Here is a 21,927-nt window from a genome sequence, read left to right as displayed (position 1 = left end):
GGGCTTACAGGTATTTATAGGGGTACTCAGCAGCTTTCTCAGCAGTTTCTATTCCAATTTTTACTCATCAGCAGTTTCTATTCCCAATTTTTACATCACAATTCTATACACTATTGTGATTTAGTTTTTCTCAGGATGTATCCCAAAAGGAGCATCCCCAAATGGTGGGGGTCCAGTGTCTGAAAGAAGAAAGACAAATCCCAACTGGTGAAGTTCAGTTTCCAGATATGGGTCCACCATTTGATTGCAAGGACTATGAATCTCATAACAGCGATGTCCAGCTTTCCTTGGTCAAACCTATTAGTTCTTGAGTTGATGTCCAACTTCCTTTCTCAAGCTGCATGTCTCCTTTTTATATATTCTAAAGCTATAGTTTCAAAAGATCCTTACTACAAGTAATATTCCAAAATTATACTTCAAAAAGTTTTTTTGCAAAACTCTTTAAGGCTTACAAGCAGAAAGTTCCTGTCAAAAAGCAACATTCTTAAAGCTTTAATTCAAATGCTTCTAAATCAACTTAAGACTTATAAAGGTTAATTGCAAACAAAGGATAGGAGCAAAGGCCTTCTTCCATGCTTTATTTTTCTCAGTTATAATTAGAATTCATCTTTACAACTGTCCCATGGTCGGTTTCCACACATATCTCAATCACAAATATACACGTTGCCTGCGTGTACCTGACATTAAGCACAGCTTCGTATTTCACACTGCTGTGGAGGGAGGCAAGGCTGCCGCTGTGGAGATCACCTTCAGGTGACAATAAAAACACACTGACTGCTTGGAAGGCACCTTCAGGTGACAATAAGAACACACTCACAGCTGTGGAGGTCACCTTCAGGTGACAATAAGAACACACTCACAGCCGTGGAAGGAGGCACGGCTGCCGCGGGGCAGCGGCGCTGGGGGAGGCCCGGCCGCGCGGGGCCGGCCCCGAGCTTGCCCCGAGCCTGCCCGGGCCGCCGGGGGCAGCGCTGCCAACCGCGGGGGTCCCGCTTGTCCTGCGGTAAGCACGGAAGGAAGCACGGACGGACGGAGGAGGGGAGGAGGCGGCCGAACCCCGGCGGGAGTCGGGAGCGGCTGCGGGCTCGGGCTCGGGCGGGAGCGCGGCGCGGAGCGGGCGCTGAGGGCATTGCGGGCATTGCGGGTATTGCGGGTAGGCCTCAAAGCCGCGGCCGCGGCTGCTGGGCTGGCCACGCCGCGCACCCGATAAACACACTCACTCCTGTGTGTGTGTTTATCCACCACCATATAGACGTATATATTATATATATATGTGTGTGTGTGTGTGTATGTTTGTGTTTGTGTGCGTGTGTGTGTGTTTAAACAGAATGCTTTTTTCCCTTCTCCCCCCTCCCTCCCCCAGCACCTAGCCAAGTGCAGTGAGGGTTTTAAAGAGGACAACAGCAGATATGGTTACTTTTTGTTTATTTCAACCTATCTCGCTTTCGCCGCGTAACTTTCTCGTCTTTTCCCCCGGCTTTAAGAGGGCGCAGCAGCTGCTGTTTGATCAATGCACGGTGTTTGTTTTCTTTAAGCTTTGTAGCAATACAGCCCGTGTGAGCTCATTTTCCAGGTGCTGTTTGCTATTGAAGTCTGGTTCCACTGTGTGTAAACTGCCTTCGTGCCTCTAACTTCAGAAATGCAGATTTCAGAATTTAGCCTGTCTGTGACAACCTAATTAGCACTGAGATGATCTCAAAGACCTTTGAGAGGTGCAGAGCTGAGTGTGGGGAGCACGGAGGACACAACAGGTGACAGTCCCATCAGAGGGGAATTTGAGCTTGTGCCTTTTAAAATAATTTAATGAGTCAAACTGCAGGGATGGTTTTTGAGGATTTAATTCCTGCAGTGTTTCAGTGGCAGGTGGAGCTGTCAAGGCCCAGGTGCCACTGGAGCCCTGCCTGTGTCCCAGCCCGACTGTGCCTTCCCCTGTGTGCTCCTATGTGAAAAATAGGAGTTATGGCTAAAATAAGGTGTTCCCACAGTAACTGCAGAAATTCCTGGTGAGTTTTGAGTCCCTACAGGGTAGGGGGACTAAGACCCATTCTCTAAGATTGAGAGCATTGCCTTGTTTCAGAAATCAGTAAAAAAAAAAAAAGATACATTTCCATTTCTCCAAATAAACTTTAATATCGGGCTGAGGTAATTTTATACTTTATGCATTTGCTTGGGTTTATTAAAAAAGACGGACTACAATATGTCAACTGTTGAGTTTTAGATACTTCAATTCAATGCCATTTTACTCTAATATTCAGAATAGCTACTCTAAAAATTTTACTACTTAAGGTAAGTGAAGGTTTAGCTGAGGGTTGTGAAATACCAAGCTGTGTTTGGTGTCAGGTACACACAGGCAATGTGTGTATTTGTGATTGGGATATGTGTGCAGACCGACCATGGGACAGTTGTGAATTCTAATAATAACTGAGGAAAGTAAAGCATGGAATAAGGCCTTTGAACCTATCTTTTGTTTGCAATTACCCTTAGTTGATTTAGGAGCATTGGAATTAAAGCATTAAGGATGTTGCTCTTTGCTTGTAGCTAAGCCTTAAAGAGTTCTGCAATAATAACCTTTTGAAGTGTAATTTTAGAATATTGCTTGTATCCTTGAAACTATAGCTTTGGGATATATATAAAGGAAATATGCTTATCTCACACCTTAATAAAGCAGAGAAAAGCAGCTTGAGAAAGGAAGATGAACATCAACTCCAGGATTTTAGTTTTGACCAAGGGAAGCTGGACATCACTGTTATGAGATTTACAGTCCTTGTAATTAAAAGGTGGACCCACATCTGGGGAGCTGGACTCCACCAGATGGGATTTATCTTTCTTCTTTTAGAAACTGGACCCCCACCATCTGGGGATGCTCCTTTTGGGATACATCTTGAGAAAAACTAAATCACAATAGTGTATAAAATTATCATGTAAAAATTGGAATAGAAACTGCTGATGAGTAAAAACTGGAATAGAAACTGCTGAGAAAGCTGATGAGTACCCCTATAAATACCTGTAAGCCTCAGCTATGGGTGTGCAGTTGGAGGGAAAACTTCCCCCACTGTACCCAGCGCTGTATTGCTCATGCTTTACCATATTAATTAATAAATTGATTGCTGCTTGATTATTGGCCTAGTCAAGCTCCTCATTTATAACAGGGTGTGCAATTACCACTCAAATGCTGGTGTGGATGTCACCCTCTCACCAAGCGCTGTGCGTTTTTCTGAACAATAATTAGCAGAAATGAAGAAATTTGTCACAAAGTATAATGGGGAACTTCAAAAGCATAAGAAATGTCATGCAGCCCAGTGATCTGGCACAGGCAGGTCTTGCTCTGTGTTCTGGAAATCCTGTCTCATGCTGTGGGTGCTATATATAATTATTTTGCATTTGAGTGTTCTGCAGTAGCACTGCTAGGGGTTTCATTAGCTTGCTGCCTTGTAAAACCAGTTTTATAAGAGCTGATTGAAGATGTTTTCTTTACTACTTAAATTTATCTTCCATTTGTGTGTGAGCTCAGTTTCTGAGATTTGCCTTAGGATATGATAAGTGTGTTTTACTAGTTGAAAGAAAATTACAGAAGTGTTGATAGACAAAAAAATCACTCTGAATGGCTTCTCAACAGGAACTCTTGAAGTTTTAGCAAGAGTTTGTTTTGACAGATAAGTTGGTGCTTTCACTAAATCAGCAGTTTTTTTGCTTAAAAATAGGCTCCCAGAGCTGCAGTTCTGTGTCAATCCTCTTTTTCTGTAAATCAGTAAATTGTGCATTGTGGATGACTGACTCGTACATGCAAACAGAAGGAGGACTCAGAATAGTTTGGACAATTCTTCTGTAGAAGAAGAAAACGCCTATTTATTAGTGTGATATGGGCACAAAGAACAGGAAGGGAGTTGAGTGTCAGATGTTGAGTGATCACTAGGATTATTGGAGCAGTAATTATAAAGATCATACTGCAGGAAATACAAGATATAGGAGATGATCATATTCTCTTGAGTTGTGGAAATGCTGCAAAACTGTGCAAGGAGTGGTGTTGTGTGAGGCCAGTGAGATCCTGCACTACCCAGCAAACACTGGCTACGAGCTGTTGGCCAGTCTGCTCCTTTTTTACTTATTTTCTGCATGGTTCTGGGTTAGTGGAGTTTCACTGGCCTTATCACCAGATAAGACTGCTGCAGAGCTCTAAGTATTGTCAAGTATTTTATGAGCACTTGACAATAGGAGTTTAGAATATAATTAATGCCTTTTGTACAAAATGGGATTAGTCCATTATTTTCCCTGATACAGAAAAATAACATTAAGGACATTATGGTTGTATCTACATGTTTGCTGTTTAATGACAGCAGAAAATCTGAAATAACCTCAGAATATTTAGTAAATGCATAAATAGGGATGTTAAAAATATGGTAGTTTACTGTTGATGTGCAGGAATAGTGTTTTCAGATTTCCATGTTGCTGAATTGTTGTATTCCTTGTTGCTGTTCAGGCAATGGAAAGCCTGTAAGTGTGATTATTTTGCAGGATGATTAAGAATGTTAATAACATACAATATTCTTAAGAATATTCAGAAAAACACTAGGATATTATCATGGGAGTATCTCTGTGGATAATTCAGTGGCTGGATTCTGGGATCAGACACTCCTGTGCCCCACTGTGGAATTCTAGTTACAAACTTGCAGCAACTCACAGGCTAAAAAAATGTGTTGTTCACTTGAATTCACAGGCTGTTTTGTGTGTGTTGAGAATATAATCTTTGTAACTTTGTGCTAAGCAATAATTCTGCTCAAATTTTTCAGAGTACAAAATTGTTGAAGGCAATGCTGTGTTCATTATTAACTGGAGGTTCAATATTTGCATGTATTTCAGACTGCATGAGTCCTGTGCTCAACTTATTATTTATATTTCTTGTGTTTTGTCAGTGAGTGATTTTTGTGGTGAATTTTCTCCTTTAGACCCCTTAGACTGCTGATTCTGTGCAGCAGTGGAGCAGAAAGAGTTGGGATTGGAAACTGAAAACAGAGAAGTAGTTTCATTCAGAAGAAAAAACTCATTCCAAGCAAATGGAGCCATAAGTCATGTTTAGATTTTACTGATGTAACTGATGGAGAGGTTTTGTTGGTTCTTCTGTGGAAGGGAATACAGCCTGAAATAAAGGAATGGCAGGAGTGAAGTGTGCTGTGATTTGAAGAATTATAATCTTCAAAAGGAGAGGAGGAGACACTTCTGCTGAGGCTGCTTTCTCTGGTTGCCACCAGGGCACTTGGAATTTGGGCCACAGACAGTTTCTATGAGGTGGCTTGTTCACACAGAACTTTGTGTTTTGCTGGGAAAATTTGCTCCCCAAAGTGAGCAGGTCTGTCTCAGGGAAACCCCCTGTGCACTGTCAAAGGCAGCATTTGCTGTGGTTTGAGCCATCTTCTGTGTTAGATGTGAAAAAGCCCTGATGATTTTTATAGGCTTGGATGAGTTGCTGCTCTGGTGAATATTGCACTGAGGAGGGAAAGCAGATCTCGGGATTTCTCTGAAGATGCAGTGGGACTTGTGTTCTCTGACTAAAATTCTGGTGTGGGGATTGGGAGGAGCAGCTTCATGGTTCTGATACAGTGAATTTGATAGGAAATTATGTATCCTGTCATGGCTTGCAGTGAAAGTCAAACAAATGGGCTCCACTTGAATCACTGGAATTTAATAATAATAATATGACTCACCTGAAAAAGCTGTTTTGGAGGGTTACAGCCTCATATTGGGCTGTGTGTAATATATACGTCCTCCTTGTAAAATCCTTTGTGGCTGGAATGAGTAACTTCTTGATGAGTAAATTAAAAACTGCCCCAGATTATGTACCTCACCCAGGTACATATTTATTTCATTATTAAAGGGAAGGTGGGGATATACAGGTAAATATTTGTCACTGTTGTGGAGGAGAGAATTATTGGCAGCAGAGAATTATTATTATTATTAACAGCATGAGAAGCTCTCATATCCAATTATATTTTTAGGGATATTTGTGTGCTGTGGTTTGCTATGATTTGGGTCAGCTACTAATGTAGTTTCATTCCCTGACTTTCAAAATCTGTCTCACAACTCTAATACTTTTAGTGTCACTTGGTCTCATTGTATCTGCATGAATTTATATGAAGTGATGATGTGGCCCAGTAAAAGAATGGAATTGGGCAGCTTTGAACTTGTTTAAATCTAAATTTCATCTAAATTAATCTAGATTCCCCCTCACAGGAGGAGATAATGCTTTAATCCTGTGCTAGGATTTGGTTTATTTGTGCTTTTTGCAGAAATGTTTCCCTCAAGGGTGAGTGACTCATAGTGTGCACGTATCAGTGCCTTGTTCTCCAGTTTACTAATTTAACAGCTCATGAATCAGACTGTGCTGCTCAGCACTCCATTCTGCTGCTGATAATTAATCAGATGTGGCTCTAATTACTGACTTTCAGCAGAGCTTAAGTGTGGTCATCTGTAACATCATCTGTTATTGACATATTGTAGGAATACAGGCACCAGGGACAGAACTTGCAGGAACTATCTAATGAAAATCATGATGCTTTGTCCATCATAAAACCTTTTTTCTATAGCTTGAATGTGGCCTCCCCATCTGGAGGTGAGTGCCCTTTTCTGCATTGCCACACCATGTCCCTGTTGTTGGAAGCTTCCCAAGCTGCAGACTGGCATTTCTGGGAATGCTCTGCTTTGCCCAGGGCTGCTGGAACACGGGCCCAGAGCAGGGCACACAGACTCTGTGTTTAAACTTCCCCCAGGGTTTGATTGCTCAAGGAGCTTAGCTGAAAAATCAGTTTACTGTCCTTTTTTTCTGTTACTTTGAGTAAGGTGTTCTAATGATTTGAGGCCCCCCCAGGTAATTAATACCAGCTGAGATAGCAACTGAATCAAAAAGTTTTGTTTCAAATACTAAAAGTTGTCCTGGACCTGTTAAATAGGTGTAGGGTGCACCATATTTGGGGATAGTAAAAATAAAAACACTGATTTTAAAATAAATAAATATACACTTAAAATATATAAACAAACAAACATAACATTAAAATATATAAACAAACATAACAATTAAAATGTATAAACAAACACAAACACCCTATATATATCACCCTATATATATTTAAATATATATATTTAAATATATATATATTGGGTGTTTGTGAGTTTATAGATGTGTAATACCTTGCAAGATGCTTTTTTATTACGTGTTTATTTTCTATAAGTACAGTCTTGGTTTGTTGTTTTGGGGTTTTTTTCTGTTTTCTCTTTTGGTTTTGTTTTGTTTGTTTTTTTGGTAGTGGTGGTGGTTTGATTTTTGAATTTCTATTGTCAGTATGTCAAGTTATCACTAAAAGTCACAGGTTGAAGTCTTTCCCTGGAGTTTCCAGGGTATAAATGAGTAAGGGTATAAAACTGTCCAACACCTTTGTTTCAGGTGGGGAGTAGTCTGTAGAATTAAAAGCAAAGCAAAAGCAATTATTCAGTTGAGATGGCAAATAAAGGAACAGCTATGGAAGTATAAACTGCACTTGATCAGAACAGGAGGGAGCATGGGAGGGCTGTGAGCCAGCAATGAGAGCTCCATCCAGGTGCTGATGTTTGCTCAGTTTCAGGGCAGAAACACCTTCCCCATCCAATGGAGGTGCATTTACAGACTTGCTGATACTGAACAAAAGAACAGTTTTGGTTTTTTCTCAATAAAGAAGCTTTGCATTTTGCATGCAGTTTTCATGTGTGAGTTTTTGTGTCTGCACAGGGACAGAGAGGAGAGAGCAGGGTGCAGTGAAAGGAGCTTCCTCCAGCTGCTCCCATCACAGACCGTAAAGCAGTTGCTGTCTTTCAGTGGCTCTACAGCCAGCAAGTGTTTTCTCCCCAGTATATCTCCCCTAGTATGATGAGAAATGAGGAAAATAGAATAAAAACATTATAAAACAATTGTATTCAGTACTAGATGCTGGAGGTACAGGTAGCACTTAATGCTTCAAAGGTTCAAATGTCAAAGGTTCAGAAAGTCACAAATGACAATATTAACACTTGCTACTTGGTGCACTGAGTGCTGTTCCATGGTACAGTCCCAGTCTTCAGGTTGTAAATCCTCCATAAATGAACTGATCAGCTTGGCAGCTGTGAAACATGGACTTGACATGGATTTAACCATTATTATTAAATTGTTCTAAGTCAGAGAAAGGGGAGAGGGAAAAAGGGACTGTAAGAACTGGTAACTACAAGAAGTGGGCTCTGAGCTACAGCTACAGTGCAGAAGGAGAATGAGATTTGGCTGATGAGACCCCACAATCTGTGCTGGGTTTGGTCTGTTATCCCAGGACTGGGTTCTGAAGTTTGGGATGCAGGTGTCTCCTGCAGAAAGCCTGTTCTGTTTGATGGGGGGCTGAAGGCCAGGGAAGGGAGGAGAGGGGTGTTTGTATGATACACAGGTGTGAGCAATGTAGAGATTTCAAATTCTAGGAAAAGACTTTGGATTTGCAGACATGGATGTGGGACACAATTGTTTTTATCATGCCAGTTGTATTCTGGATTAGTTTTAAAAAGAGTTATGCAAGTAAATAGCTCCAAGCACAGTGGATTTAAACTGATTTTTGCTACATTTTTAGTAGATGACTGACAGTTTAACCAAATTATGACAGGGTTTTTTGTAAACACCCCTGCAAGGCTCCTCACAGCTTTTTATTGCCCTGCAGATTTCCTGACACAGCTGTGCCCCCTCTGCACGTGCCCTGCCCATTGCTCTGCAGTCCAGCAGAGGAGCCACACATGCCCATGCTGATAACCTGGCAGGAAGTGTTTGCCAGCCCCCAGTGCTGCCTGCCCAGCTCCCAGGAAGTCACACTTCAGGATTGGGTGTTGCACGTGAGGTTTTGTCACATGTTGCAAAGGTTCATTGAAAGAAGTTATTTAAAAAAAATAAATTTTCTTTTGTAGCAGGCCTGCGGGTTCCAACGTTATCAATGGCCATGAAGACAGAACAAGACCTTTCTTTCTAATAAAAGCAAGTTAAAAATTAAAAAGAGGTAAAAAAATTTGTCAGGATTTAGACATAGGAATGTAAACTTCTAGAAGTATGTTGTAGTCATCTCTGTGTGTGGGGAAGCAGAAGGTGTTGGTGTTTTCCTAATTAATATCCAGGAACAGCTGTGTTCCTGAGCAGGTGCTGAATGCTGGGACTGGACTGGTCCCTGGACACTGCACTGGTGCTCCAGGAACACCCAGCCCTGGAAACAGCTCCTTTTAGTTCAGGATCAAAGGGCAGACTCCTCTTTCTCAAGTTTGTCTTTTAATTTTTTTTCTTCAGGACGGAGCTGTAATGTTTTGCTGTCAGGATGAGGAGCAGGATCCCTGTCATCCTCCTGGCCTGTGGCTCCTTTAACCCCACCACCAACATGCACATGCGTTTGTTTGAGCTGGCCAGAGACCACCTGCACCAGACAGGTCAGTGAGGCCTGGGGAAAACTCAAAAGTGAGTTTTAATACTCGCTTAGATCAGCTCTTACTTTACAGCTGGGTTCATTTTAATATTCTTCACTGATATTAATGTAAAGCTTTCATGGGATATTCAATATAGAAAGTCTGGCATTACCTCAGTGTATGAGCAAGTATAATGAGTGCTCGTGCAAAGACAGTAAAAGTTTTATCAGCAGTTTGAGGATCCTGCTCATGGCACTGGCTGAACCTTGTGAAATAATATGGTTAATAATTTTGAAACTTAGGAAGATCTTTTATGTTCTAATTCTGTGCTTTTCTGATGCAATGTGCTTCAATGTGAAGAAGGGTTCAGGTGTAGCAGTTTTGACAGCCGGGGGAAATTGGAGAAAAGATGAAATGTTAATTATTCATTATCTGTCTTCACTAAGAGGCACTTCATCTATCCTAAAAAAAGATCAGAAAAGCGAGATGCCACAGGCTAGAATGTTTTGGCAACAAAAGAGCAAGGTGGTAACATCAGGAATTTAAGAAAGAATCAGAAATGCCACTGGAAAGCCTTGAACTCTAAGCTTGAGTAGCTCCTTAGTTGCTCGGGGATTTTTTATTTTTTTCCATCTGCAGCTAATATACGCAGTTATGTTTCTGGTAGTGGTTGGGAGGGGATCATTATTTATTGGAATCTGACAGACAAGATTCCAGGGATGTGGTTCAGTAGGAACCTAAACTGTAAATAATAGTAAAAGGAATTTGGCTGTCAAATTGAGCAGGGGGAGAGAACCTGGGAACCCACTGATACCAGTGTGCAGTAAAAGCATCAGTTGCACACTCAGAATATCCTGTGAGGAGGCTTTGACTGTCATGAGGAGGAATAACACAGCTGGCTCTGTGAGCAGCCTCTACAAGTCGGTTTTCCTAGAACTAACATTATTTTGTTGCTCCTGCAGGACTAGAAATAAAGGGTTAAAAAGAGATTTTAATTTACTTTTTTCACCATAATTTTATAAATTATTCTGCTGCCCAGATATGCACAGAGTAGAAAGGTAATATGAGACCAGCTGGTAATTCTGTTTAAGTCATAAATTGTAGTCCAGTAACATTTCTCTTTGCCTTTAAAGAAGGACTGAACTGGGAAATTAATTATTATTCTGTCTGAATCAATTTAATGTCTGGTCTGCCCCAGGGTCAGTTTAGAAAGACTCCACCCCTTAGTCAGGGTAGTTTGCTTAAAATCTATGAATAATCATATTAAAAATGAAATTCTGAAAGGTTGAAACGGAAATTGTGCATTATATTATACCTGATGTCAATGCCTAGTTCTGGGTAGGGTGCAACTTGCCTTTTGGCTTCTTATTTTCATTTGTGAAGCCTTACAAGTACAAGAACTTTCTGCATTGGATAATCCTTCTTTGGTGTCTGAGTTGCTTACAGCATTGTCTTTGCACTTTCTGAAAGCTTCACCCAGCGAGGCAGCAAAGTCAGAGCCCTCAGTGTGCCTGCAGCAGCTTTACCCATCCTGAGCAGAGGCGGCTGCACCTTCAGGAGCTCCAGGAGCAGCTGGATGTGTTTGTGCTGTGTGTGTGGGTGTGTGGTTTGTGTGTGTGGGTGCTCAAACCCCACCTGTGGCCCCTCCTCGACAGGGAAGTTTCTCAAGCAGAAGGGGTTGGCAGCATGCTATAAAAATGACTGATTCTGGATGCCTCTTTTATAGCAGAACCGTTCCTACCCAGCAAATTTATTGGTCATTCTCTCATGGTTTCAGCCCTGTTTCCACTTCTGGGGTTAGCAGGGAAGGAGAGGAGAAATTGGAGCTTATTTGCGGAGAAGAAGCAGCAGCTGCAGCCTGGGAGCTGATGGAGGGGCTGGAGAACAGGAGTTGTCTGACTTGAGGCAGCAGTGATTCCCTTTCAGAGGGAACAATGCTCTTTGGAGCTGACTTCCACACTGGATGCCTGAAATGAGTGAGGAATTAATTAATTAGTGTGAGGGAGGCGTTTCCTAGGCTTGGTCTCGGGGTTTTGGTTGTTAATTGCTGCCCTGAGATGTGCAGGATGTCTCTGCTTCGGCCCACGCATCTGAAGAACGAGTCAGAGCTCTTCAGTTTTTGGTCTTGAGGTTGTTTATTAATTCTTATCTACAAAATTTTCTTTCTCCCCACCTGAGATCTGCTCAGCAGGGCAGCCACAGGCACTCTGACCACCTCCAAGGCAGTGTTGTCCTTTTATACTACAAACTACATATAACATAGTTACAATTACTTTCCTATACCTATCACCTATGTTAGACAGTGCACTTCTACTCTAAACCAATCCCAATTTCCATTGTCAGTATGTCAAGTTATCACTAAAAGTCACAGGTTGAAGTCTTTCCCTGGAGTTTCCAGGGTATAAATGAGTAAGGGTATAAAACTGTCCAACATCACTCCAGAAAGTGCCAACATCACTCCAGAAAATGGACAAGAAGAAGAAGAAGGAGAAAGGCTGGACATGCCCAAGTCCCTCCATCTTGTCCCCAAAACCCCCATTCTAAACACCCCAAAATCTACCCTTTCACCCAGTGATAATTTTATTATTACACTACTTAAACTTCTGTGGCTTTCAGGTCCTCATACAAAGCTGGTAATTTGCTCCATGGGTCATAATCAAACCCACAGGTGTTCTGGGCTGTGTGCCAGGGTCTCTGAGCCCCCTGGCAGGGTCCTGGCGGCTCTGGACACCCAGAGGGATGCACTGAGTTCTGACAGCTTGGGAATGGCTTCATCCTCCTGCTGCTTCAGTAGTGCTGCTCCATCACAAATCAGGCTGAAATGATGAGTTGGGCCATGGCTTGGCCAGAGTTCAGCACCAACCCTGGAAGGGTTCCAAGGACGTGTGGATGTGGCACTTGGGGACATGTTATCTCAGTTATCTCAGAGGGCTTTTCCAACCTCAGCAGTTCCAGGATTCTGTGAGTTCAGAGGCAGGTTTCAGTGCCATGAATGATGTGACTATCCCTGATGTGCATCCTGACTGACCTCTCCAGTAATTCTGTCTGCCAGCTTTTTGTACATCATGTCAGTTTCTAATGCTGCCTAATCTTGTTTTCATACATCCCTATTTTAAGTAAGACATTTTATTGGGTTTCTTTAAGTGCATTTTCATTGCCACATGTCAAGTAATTCATCCTTTTTCTGTTAATATCAGCCAATAAATCTTGTCATGCTGCCTTTTAAATACAACACACATAGCTGTGTGTGCCTGAATGACTCAAATCATTCTCTTTACCTGGATTTTCTGTCTACTCTTTTGAATCTGGCACTTTACACATCCTCAGACAAAGCTAAAATTTTCCAATACTCAGTCCCTTGTTTTAAAATTATTTTTTGAAACTGTGGCAGATGCCTTTAGAGTATGAATACCTAATATCAAGTACTTTTACTTCTCTGTGACTGTATTCCTCATTTGACAGTAAAGACCAAAGAAACAGAACTAGAATCAATCTAGAGATATTTTTAATCTTGTTTCCCAAGTGTTGACAGTGGAGGCTACTTACATCCCCAAGTTTCCAGGTGAGACCAAAAGTGATGCAGGTCAAAGGAGGAGGGTGTGAAAGACAAGATGTTTTATCTGTGCAAGACAAATGCCAGGGGAAGGTGAAGGATAATGAGTTATTATCTTATGAAAACTGGGGAAAATGGGACACCATTACTGGGTTCTATCACAGTCTGGCTCTCTGCAACCCCAAGTCTGGTCCAGCTGGAGGAACATGGCAAAAACAGAGGGACAGGAATGATGGACTTGCCCAAAAATAAAGAACTTTAATAGAAATATAACAAACCTCATCATCTGAGGGGCAAGGTCCAAAGACAGGGGGGTGTGGGGAGCATAACAAGATACAGGGAGGGATATTCTGAGGGTGAGGGTCCAGTCACCAACGTGAGCTGGGAACACAACCTTGAACATGACAGGTTCCAAACTAACTGAGAACAAGAGCCCAAAACATAACCTAATCTAGAATAGTTCATTAGCATCCTATTAGCATTCCATTAGCATACTGACTCCCATGAGCACACTCTTCTGGCCATGACCTGACCAGGTATCTCCCTTTCAGTGTCCCACTTGCCATGGTCTCAGGTTGGTGCCTCCTGTGTGTGCTACCGAGGCCAAACCACTGCTCATCTCAGCTGGCTGCATTCCTCCAGCTTCTCCTGTTCACTGGTAGGGTAACACCAGGAAGCTGCAGAGCTTCTCTTGGGGCATTTTCCCTTGACACTGAGAGGAAAATGAGCAGTGAGCAAGAGTTAAATGCCTGGAAGTGTTTCATTTATTTGCTTTTCTGTAGTGGTTATTTACTTTTGTTATTGATTTCTGGCATAGTTTCTCCCAGTGAATTACAGACTTACTACCAGAAGAAATTAATCTTTAGGAGCCTCACCAAAATACACAAACAATTTTGTATGAATTGGCATTTGAAAATTTGCTTTAATATTAATAAGCTAATTAAGCATTACAATTTATGTTAGTGTTTGTGACAATTTACAGTGACACCTTGATAACAGAAAACTAGATACCTATTTTCCTTAATAATCTCCTTTAACATGTTTGAGGGACAATCTTTGTTTCATTCCTTTTTTTATATTTAGTTTTCTGAGCACTAGCCAGTTCTCCTAAACAGTTCTTGGAAAATGCCAGTTCATAGCAAGAGGAACATTTTTTTGGTAGGTTTATTTTGAAAAACAAAGCCACTTGAGGGCCTGGAGGACTTTTACACATATTTAGGACAAGTAATAATAACAAACTACATGATGAAAACAAATAGAATTTGAAGGTAATTCTGGACCAAGGAAGGTATGAAACAACCTGTAATAATTTATAGGATAGAGAAGAGAATTGCAATGGACATTAATAAAAGCCCGAGGTGACAGAATTTAATTATTTTGTCTTCACACACCTGCCAAAACTGAGGGGCATATTTGAACAAGTGAACTTCTAAATTACTGAATTGGAAAGAAGTTATTTAGAGCCAGTAATAAAATTATTTCCTATATTTTGACAGCTAAAGCTTGTGTTTCTGTTAGGAAGGCTCTCGTGCATCCTGTTTGCACAGTGCTGGTTACTCCATTGTGAATCTCCTCAAGCCATTCCCGTGCTTGACTCTTTGAAGTGTTACCAGCCTTGGTTTTTCTCTTCCAGTTGGTTTCATTTCTGCTTGGGCACAAGCTGATATGGCACCAGAAGCTCTTATCTCATTTCATTTATGCAGCTCAAAGGCAGATTAGAGACTGAAATCTTTCCATCTCACAAGGATGTGGCAGACCCATATGCTTGGTTAGCATGAGCTCACAGAAATATGATTCTTTCATTTAATATATTCATCTAAGTTATAAGGCAAGAACTTACATCCACAGAAATGTAAAGAAAGCGAAACATGGCAAATAAAATCATTGTGTGGGAAAAACCTTTTAATAAGGTTAACATAGTAGTGAATTCAAACTGCAGTTTGAAAGAAAGTTTCCTTCCCTTTAAACGAGAAATGAATTTAAACTATAATTTCTTTCCCTTTAAATGACAACTTGTTATAGCACTGTATAATACCATAGTATGAGAGAATAATTGTTGTTCATAAATCAAGTGGAATTATTTCCAATTTCAAATCAAGAGATGGACTTAATTATATACACATCTTTGTCTGATGCTGGAAAATTTTATCTTGCTCATTTTGCCTGTAATGAGAATCTTTTAAAACAGAGGATGGTTTGAACTGACATCTTAAGAGGATGTAAATCTCATTGAATCTTACTGCTGGTTTTTTAAGTCCAATTCAATGAAGTTCTTTTGAAAATTTTATTACATCAAAATAAATGTGACATTGCTAGAGTGACATTTTCGTGTTGGAATATTAAATTGTCATGTACCAGTATCAGAAATGTCAGGGGTGCTGTTTTCCTTACAAAGCAATAAAGGTAGTATGCTGCATTGAAGTTTCTCTGGTAAAATAATTGAATTAGAAAAAAGGACGAGGATTTCTTCCCCTCCTCAGTAGCATATTTATCATAGTTATTTAAAATGCATGTGCTACATAAGAAATAATTTTGTTCATTTCTGTTCAGCTGAAACACTCTTCCTCTCCTATCAATTTCTCAAGGCTTGCAGCTTGTGGTGGTGCTTTATTTTTGTTTCCTGGTTTGGGGCCAGAACTGCAAAATCTAACCAGTCTGTTGTGTTATGTTGTGTTACAGGGGTAGAAAACCAGGGGCATATTGTCAAATGTATTTAACACAGTCAGCCAGATAGAAAGGCATTTAGTGGCTGGTGAGCTGATGTGTGGAGCACAGTGCTCCAACTCTTGTTTTAGATTCCATCAGCCCCATCTTTGTGCTTCAATCTTCTGATTTGTCTGAAGCACATCTATCACAGCCGCAGTAATGTGCTGTAATTCTTGCTTTAACGCAAAGGAAGGCACAATGATTCTGATAAATAACAATGATCAGATAGCTAAGAACAAAGGAGTGGTCAGTTAAGTCATTCTTTGCTCTGGCTATATCAACTGTACTAACTGGACTATGAAAATTAATTCCATCTAACAATTTTGATAGTGTGCAACATCAATTATTATTCTGTCTACATGGTTTAAAATTGTCTATTTACTCAGCTTTCCTTTTTGGGTCATTTATTAGGATAAAATAGTAATTGTGAGCAGTTCACAGAGGAACAAAATATTTGCATTTTAATTTTGTAATTGCTGGGAATGGATTAATAACAAAACCCAAATCAAGTTGTCCATAGCATCTCAAACCTTTGCCCTTAACCATGATGTCACCCTTTGAAGAGGTTGGACTGGGTGAGCTCCCAAGGCCCTATCCGCCCTAAATTTTCAAGATTCTGTGAAGAGGACCTAATTTTCATGTTTTTCTTTTCTTTTTTCCCAAAGGAAGATACCAAGTGATTGAAGGCATAATGTCTCCTGTTGGTGATAGCTATGGGAAGCAAGGCTTGGTGTCAGCAAGGCACCGGGTGGCGATGGCCAGACTGGCCCTGGAGACGTCTGACTGGATCCGTGTGGATCCCTGGGAGAGCCAGCAGGACACCTGGACAGAGACAGTGAAAGTATTAAGGTGATTACATTATCTTCCTCTTGTCTTTATGAAATTACTGACTGCCAAAATTCTGCCATGTCAACGCACAGAACTCGCTGCTCTAAAACAGCCAGGCAAGTCAGGACTCTCCACCAGGAATCTTTAATTTGCTTCCCTCAGACCTGTGCAATAACCATGGTCCTGCCCTCATGTCCTTGAAGCGGTTGGATGCATGTGGAAAGCCTCTGCAAAATGATGGCCACTGCTGGGTTCTGCAGGAAAAGTTTCCTGCCTCCCATGTTACCTTTCTTGGGTGGAAGTCTCTAAGCAGGTGATAGAGAGCTTGTGATAAGAAAGTAAGAGTTCACAAATGATGCTGCTCTTCAGGAGCATCTCTGTTCCAGGTTAGCTATGGTAGCAGTATTATGCCTCCAGGTTTATCTGTTCACACATCCTTGTAAAGTTTTCTTATTAACTCTAATGGTAAATTAAGCCCAAGCCCATAACTGCTGATGTTTTCTTCAAAATCTCAGAGTTTGCTTTGGTTTTGTGCTGGGAGAAGAAATTAAACAAATTGTCCAAAACTTGATTCAAGGACCTTGAAACATGTCCTTTCCATATGGTAATGAATGCATATGGGGCAGGGACTGAAAACACAAACTTCTTGTGGTTACTGCTCTTTGGAAAAGGTGCTACAGAAGGTAACAGATACCATTAAATTGGAAGCCCTCATGGAAGTCTACAGCGAATGTGCTGTAAGAGCTATCATTGATGGTTCATTTTTATCCCCATTTTCTAGGGGACTTTCTAAGCAGAAACAGGTGTTCAAGGCTCTAAATTGTGCTCTCCAACAGCTGCCCCAAAAGCTCTTGTAGCTCTTTTTGAAAGCAGTTAAAAGCCAGACCTGTTACCTTACAAAAGCATCCATAAGAATTCATTGGAAACTTGCAAGCCAAAGTAGAGCCTTTTTGATCTGCTTTTATTTGCTTCCTTGAAGGAACACAGACATCCAGTTGCTCCTTTTGCCCCTTCCCTCCAGGCAGCAGAGCAGGATCATGGTGGGAGGTTTTCTATCTTTGCAGCAAACTCTGTTCTTTCTCTAATCATAACTGTATGTCCCAGTTTGAGAAGTCACCAAGTGCTGTCCTACAGTATGGCCTGGTTATGGGGCTTTTGTCCTAAACTTCAGTTCAGTCAAACCATTTTCCTCCAGAGAAGCAGTCTCAGATCTTACAGGTCAGGTGCTCCTACTTTGGTCTTGCACAGCTCCAAGTGAAGTGAGTACTGCTTGCAAGACAGGGTTTGTAAATTATAAATCCACTTCAGAGTTCTTCAGGATAAGAAATCCAGTAAGTAAAACCTAAATGAATAATTTTCTGCTCAGGAAATGTGATATGAACAGCCAAACTTCCCATCTGCCTAAAAAGTGAACCTCTAGTTATATTAGGAATTCCACAAAATGTTAAAATGGATGCTTGTTAAGGAGAGAAAAGAGCTTAAATCTTGTTTTGTCCACAAATGTTGATGTGTATTAATGAGCTGAATCAGTGCCATAATCCAGTGCTGAACTGGATTGTCCCTTGAATTGGGAAGCAGCATTTTGATGAAATGCAGGTGTTTGTGCTTTACACTGTATTTTAAGTGTCACAGGTGAAAAAAAGATTTTAAAAGGGCAGATCCTTACTAAGTATAAATGGGCAATGGTTTATTGTAGAGTTGTTGTTCTTCACATTCATTCAGAGTTAATCTGTAGGTTCTTCACTCCTCAAAAAACCAAGGACTAACTGCTGCTTTCACAATAAGCTCCCTCAGGTAGGAAACTTCACTACCAATAGAAAGAGATTTTCCCATTGCAAGGCTGAGGAAATCATTATTGTACCTAAATGTCTCTTCTTATCAGTAGTTTGAGCTGTACACTTACCTGCAGTAGAACATTTAGTCCTAAAACACGAGTGGCCTTTTCCTACAGTACTTGTTTTAACTGAGTGCAATAAAAATGTCACATTTCATCAAAACCTGTGGATTTCGCAGAGGATCCCAAGTAGCTGTGACACAAAAGAATTTAAAGCAGCAAAGCTCAAATCCCACTTATGGCAGTGCTATTAAATTAGTATGGAAATCTTGGAGACTCTCCCAAGGCTTTTCTTAGAGAGGAGGAGGGAACATAATAGAGCTGTTTTCCATTTAGCTGCTGTTGATGAGTATTCCTAGACAAGGAAGAAGTATTGTCAGTAGGCAAAGGACTGCAGTCATTGCTCCTGTGGATTTGATTGGCATGCAGCTATACCACACAGTAATTAAAAATTGGCAAAGATCTGCATTACCCAACTTCTGTTGAGTTGTGCTTGTGATTTAGCTCTGTAGTTACTCAAAGCTTCATACACAGTTCAGAAAACGCTTGAGAAGCTGGCAGATGGGTTTGTCCTTTTTGCTGTGTCTAAAGTAATGCAGCCCTACTTGCTCCAGGCTTTAAGCTGCTGAGCAGACCCAGGGCAGCTCAGATTTTGCAGTGTTTGTAACGTTGGTCCTGCAGGGAGCTCTTTGCCAAACGTTCTTGTTTTTGAATCCTGGCCCAAGAATGTCAGAGCACGACACACAGTCGGTGTGCTTGGCTATACATAGCAGCAGCCTGTTTACAGCAAGGCAGGGTTAAAATTGGGTGTGTGGGAAGGCACAGACCCAGCTCCTGGTACCCACTCTCTGCTGCCATATGTGCCTCACCTCTTGGCTGTGCAGTTTTCCTGGCCAGTGGAATGTTGGCTGTGCAAATGTTAGCAATGCTTAGGCCTGGCTCAGGATGGTGCAAGGCAGGACTGTTCTAAACAAGCAAGGTTTTGTGATTTGGAAAGAAAAGGCCACTGCCATGAGGTAGCAATACCATTATTGCAGGGGGGCCCAGGGATGAGGAGTGATAAAGGATAAAGTAGCAGAAACCTGGAAAAACATGCAAAGGGATCCTTGCCTGCCTTCCTGGATCTGGACTCAGTAAAATTAGAAGCACAGCAGATGTCAAAAATCTTTTGAGAATTTTTAGTTTCTTGGAATTGTGATTCTTCTAATTAAAATAAACAGGAAAACAGCAAGGTGAAAACTCAGGGAACATATTTTTATGGAGAAGAGGAGGAGAGAGAACAAGAATTTCTCCTCCTCAAAACAGAGCACATGTTACAAAAACACTATCATGAGGGGTTGTATGTGACCAAAAAATCAGAGCTAGTGATTGAAGTGAGATTTAGTCTTATTTCAGGCAAAAAACCCTCTATGTTTTTAATGTAGTAGCTACCAAAATTGCCATAATGGTAGAATTTCAAAAATTTACAAACCAGGATGCCATTAAGGAGATCACACATGAATTTACAAAATGTAACTAATGGTATTCCAATCCAACGGGCAGAAAAGTAGACCCTGTTCTGGAAGGGGAAAGTGCCAGGTAATCACTTTGGTGCATATCTGAGAATTACCTCACACAGGAGCTTTTATTTTAAATGCAGGCACCATTACAATGAAGCACTCAGAACGTTCCAGTCCAAGGAGTTCACAAGAAACAAACTTCCCACAGAAAGTTCTACAGTGGACTCCCTTTCTTGCCAGCAACCAGGTTGGTTCATGACTGTAAATATGATGCTGTTTTTATCATTAAAAACTCTACAGCTTTACCAGATTAGTAGTGAGAAAATTGAACATAGTAGCTGGTGAGTTTTGAGGGTTGGAGCTGCGTGCCAAAACCAAGCCGTGCCAAATGCCAACATTACTGCTGGGGCAGTTGTTCTGTAATAACTCCCACACAGATAAGAGACCCTGGAGTTGTATTGATTCTTGATTTTATAAGCAACTCTTTAGCTCTGTCAGAGATGTACATTGTGGCCCTGCTTGTTTTGCAAAGCACAGAATACATTAATAAAAAATACAGGGATTGCTTAGAATTCTACTTCTAGTGTTAGACAATGGACAGAGTGTATGGATAGCACAGTAGTGATGCTGCCATGTGGATGTTTGCTGGCCAGAAAAGCTCCTGTTGGCAGTAGAGGCACTGCAGGCTCTGGAAACAATGTCAGTTTTCAGTTCCCTATCTAATCATCTTCCCTAGCCCTATGGCTTGCCAGGATGCTGCTGGATTTCTGATACATTGCCTTTTTCCTCTAGTGTTGGAGCATCTCTTGGACATCAGTAATACATTTCAGTTGTTCCTGGTTGTTAAGGAGTTGTATCTTTACAGTTGGTGGAGGAAAGAAGTCAGACTTCTGACACATCATCACTGGAATGTTTCTTACATTCTGAATATCTCCTTTAAGGTGTTTGTAGAAGACTTGCAGATGTGCTAACCATCAAACGAGTGTAGAGCGAAGGCAAACCTCCTTTCCTCTTCATTTCACATGAATACAAGGCTGTGAAACTACCTGGTCAATGTTTATACAACAATAATGATGAGTGCTGTGGAAGAAGTTTGAGGAAAGAGTTCTGTGCTGGGGCTTAGGCAGTGAACAGCAAATAAGAAATAGAGACGATAAAGAACAGCAGGGCAGGATGGTGTGGAGTAGCCAGGTTCAACCAAGTCTAATCTTTGTGCTAAATTATTTCTCTTTATTTCCTTCTTCCCCTTTTTGGATTGCTTGAGTGGAGTAAAAATTCTCCTTTAACTGTGTACAGATAATATTCAATATGATTTGAATGATGATGAAGTAGGTGATAAAGTAGTTGTGACCAGACACATAAAAACCTAAACTGAATTTTTCTTGCAACTTTCTGAAAAAAAGCCTGGAGTAAAGGTAAATGATTTAAAAAATAATTAAAAAAAAATCTAAAGTGATTAGTTAAAACTGATTTCAAGTATAAACTTCCTAGAAGACTGAGAAAGGATAAGACATCTGTTATTTCCTTTTGTCTTTCCAGTTCTACCAGAATTAAAGCTGCTCTGTGGGGCTGATTTTCTGCAGACATTTAAGACACCCAATCTCTGGAAGGAAGAAGACATCAAAGAAATAGTGGGGAAGTTTGGTTTGGTCTGCATCAGCCGGGCTGGCTCTGATCCATCACAGCTCATCCAGGAATCAGAACTTCTATCTAAATTTCAGCACAATATTTTCCTAGTGAGAGAGTGGATCCAGAATGAAATCAGTTCAACACAGATCCGCTCTGCCCTGTGCAGAGGGCTGAGTGTGAAATATCTGATCCCAGACTCTGTCATTGCCTACATTGCACAGCACAACGTTTATACCGCGGAGAGCGAGCGCATGAACCAGGGGCAGCTGCTGCAGCCCCTCAGGCTGCAAAACACAGCACTAAACCCTCTGAGGGACTGATTCCTGCACTGTGTCATGTAAATCTCTTGAGAAAGTTGTTTCTTGTTAATAATGAAGAGAAAGTCCAAAATTTCTTGAAATTGAACAGCTTCTTTGTGAAAATAAAAACAAGGAGATCTTCACAATAAATATTCTTCG

At 41.0% G+C, this 21,927-nt stretch overlaps 1 protein-coding gene across 1 annotated transcript; it reads left to right on the top strand.

Moving 5' to 3' along the window:
• Window positions 1-946: 946 nt before the first annotated feature.
• NMNAT3 (nicotinamide nucleotide adenylyltransferase 3) lies at window positions 947-21,895 on the top strand. The gene is made up of 5 exons (XM_054282894.1): window positions 947-1,003; window positions 9,308-9,444; window positions 16,345-16,528; window positions 19,981-20,087; window positions 21,380-21,895. Exons 2-5 carry the CDS (start codon window positions 9,336-9,338, stop codon window positions 21,787-21,789), a joined length of 810 nt encoding a protein of 269 aa, XP_054138869.1. The 5' UTR covers window positions 947-1,003; window positions 9,308-9,335; the 3' UTR covers window positions 21,790-21,895.
• Window positions 21,896-21,927: the final 32 nt, after the last annotated feature.

Source organism: Melozone crissalis, unplaced genomic scaffold (assembly GCF_028551555.1).
Source record: "Melozone crissalis strain CALT ecotype California unplaced genomic scaffold, PUWL_Pcris_2 ptg000034l_1, whole genome shotgun sequence".
Taxonomy (NCBI): Eukaryota; Metazoa; Chordata; class Aves; order Passeriformes; family Passerellidae; genus Melozone; species Melozone crissalis.
The sequence above is the reverse complement of the archived record's forward strand: the minus strand, read 5'-3'. Positions and strand labels throughout refer to the sequence as shown.

Bases quoted from the DNA above. Each gene is read 5' to 3' on its own strand.
- NMNAT3 (XM_054282894.1), top strand. From the start codon at position 9,336: ATGAGGAGCAGGATCCCTGTCATCCTCCTGGCCTGTGGCTCCTTTAAC. The intron at 9,445-16,344 runs GTCAGTGAGGCC...TTTTTCCCAAAG, and splicing joins AGACCACCTGCACCAGACAG to GAAGATACCAAGTGATTGAA. The intron at 20,088-21,379 runs GTTGGTTCATGA...TTGTCTTTCCAG, and splicing joins CCTTTCTTGCCAGCAACCAG to TTCTACCAGAATTAAAGCTG.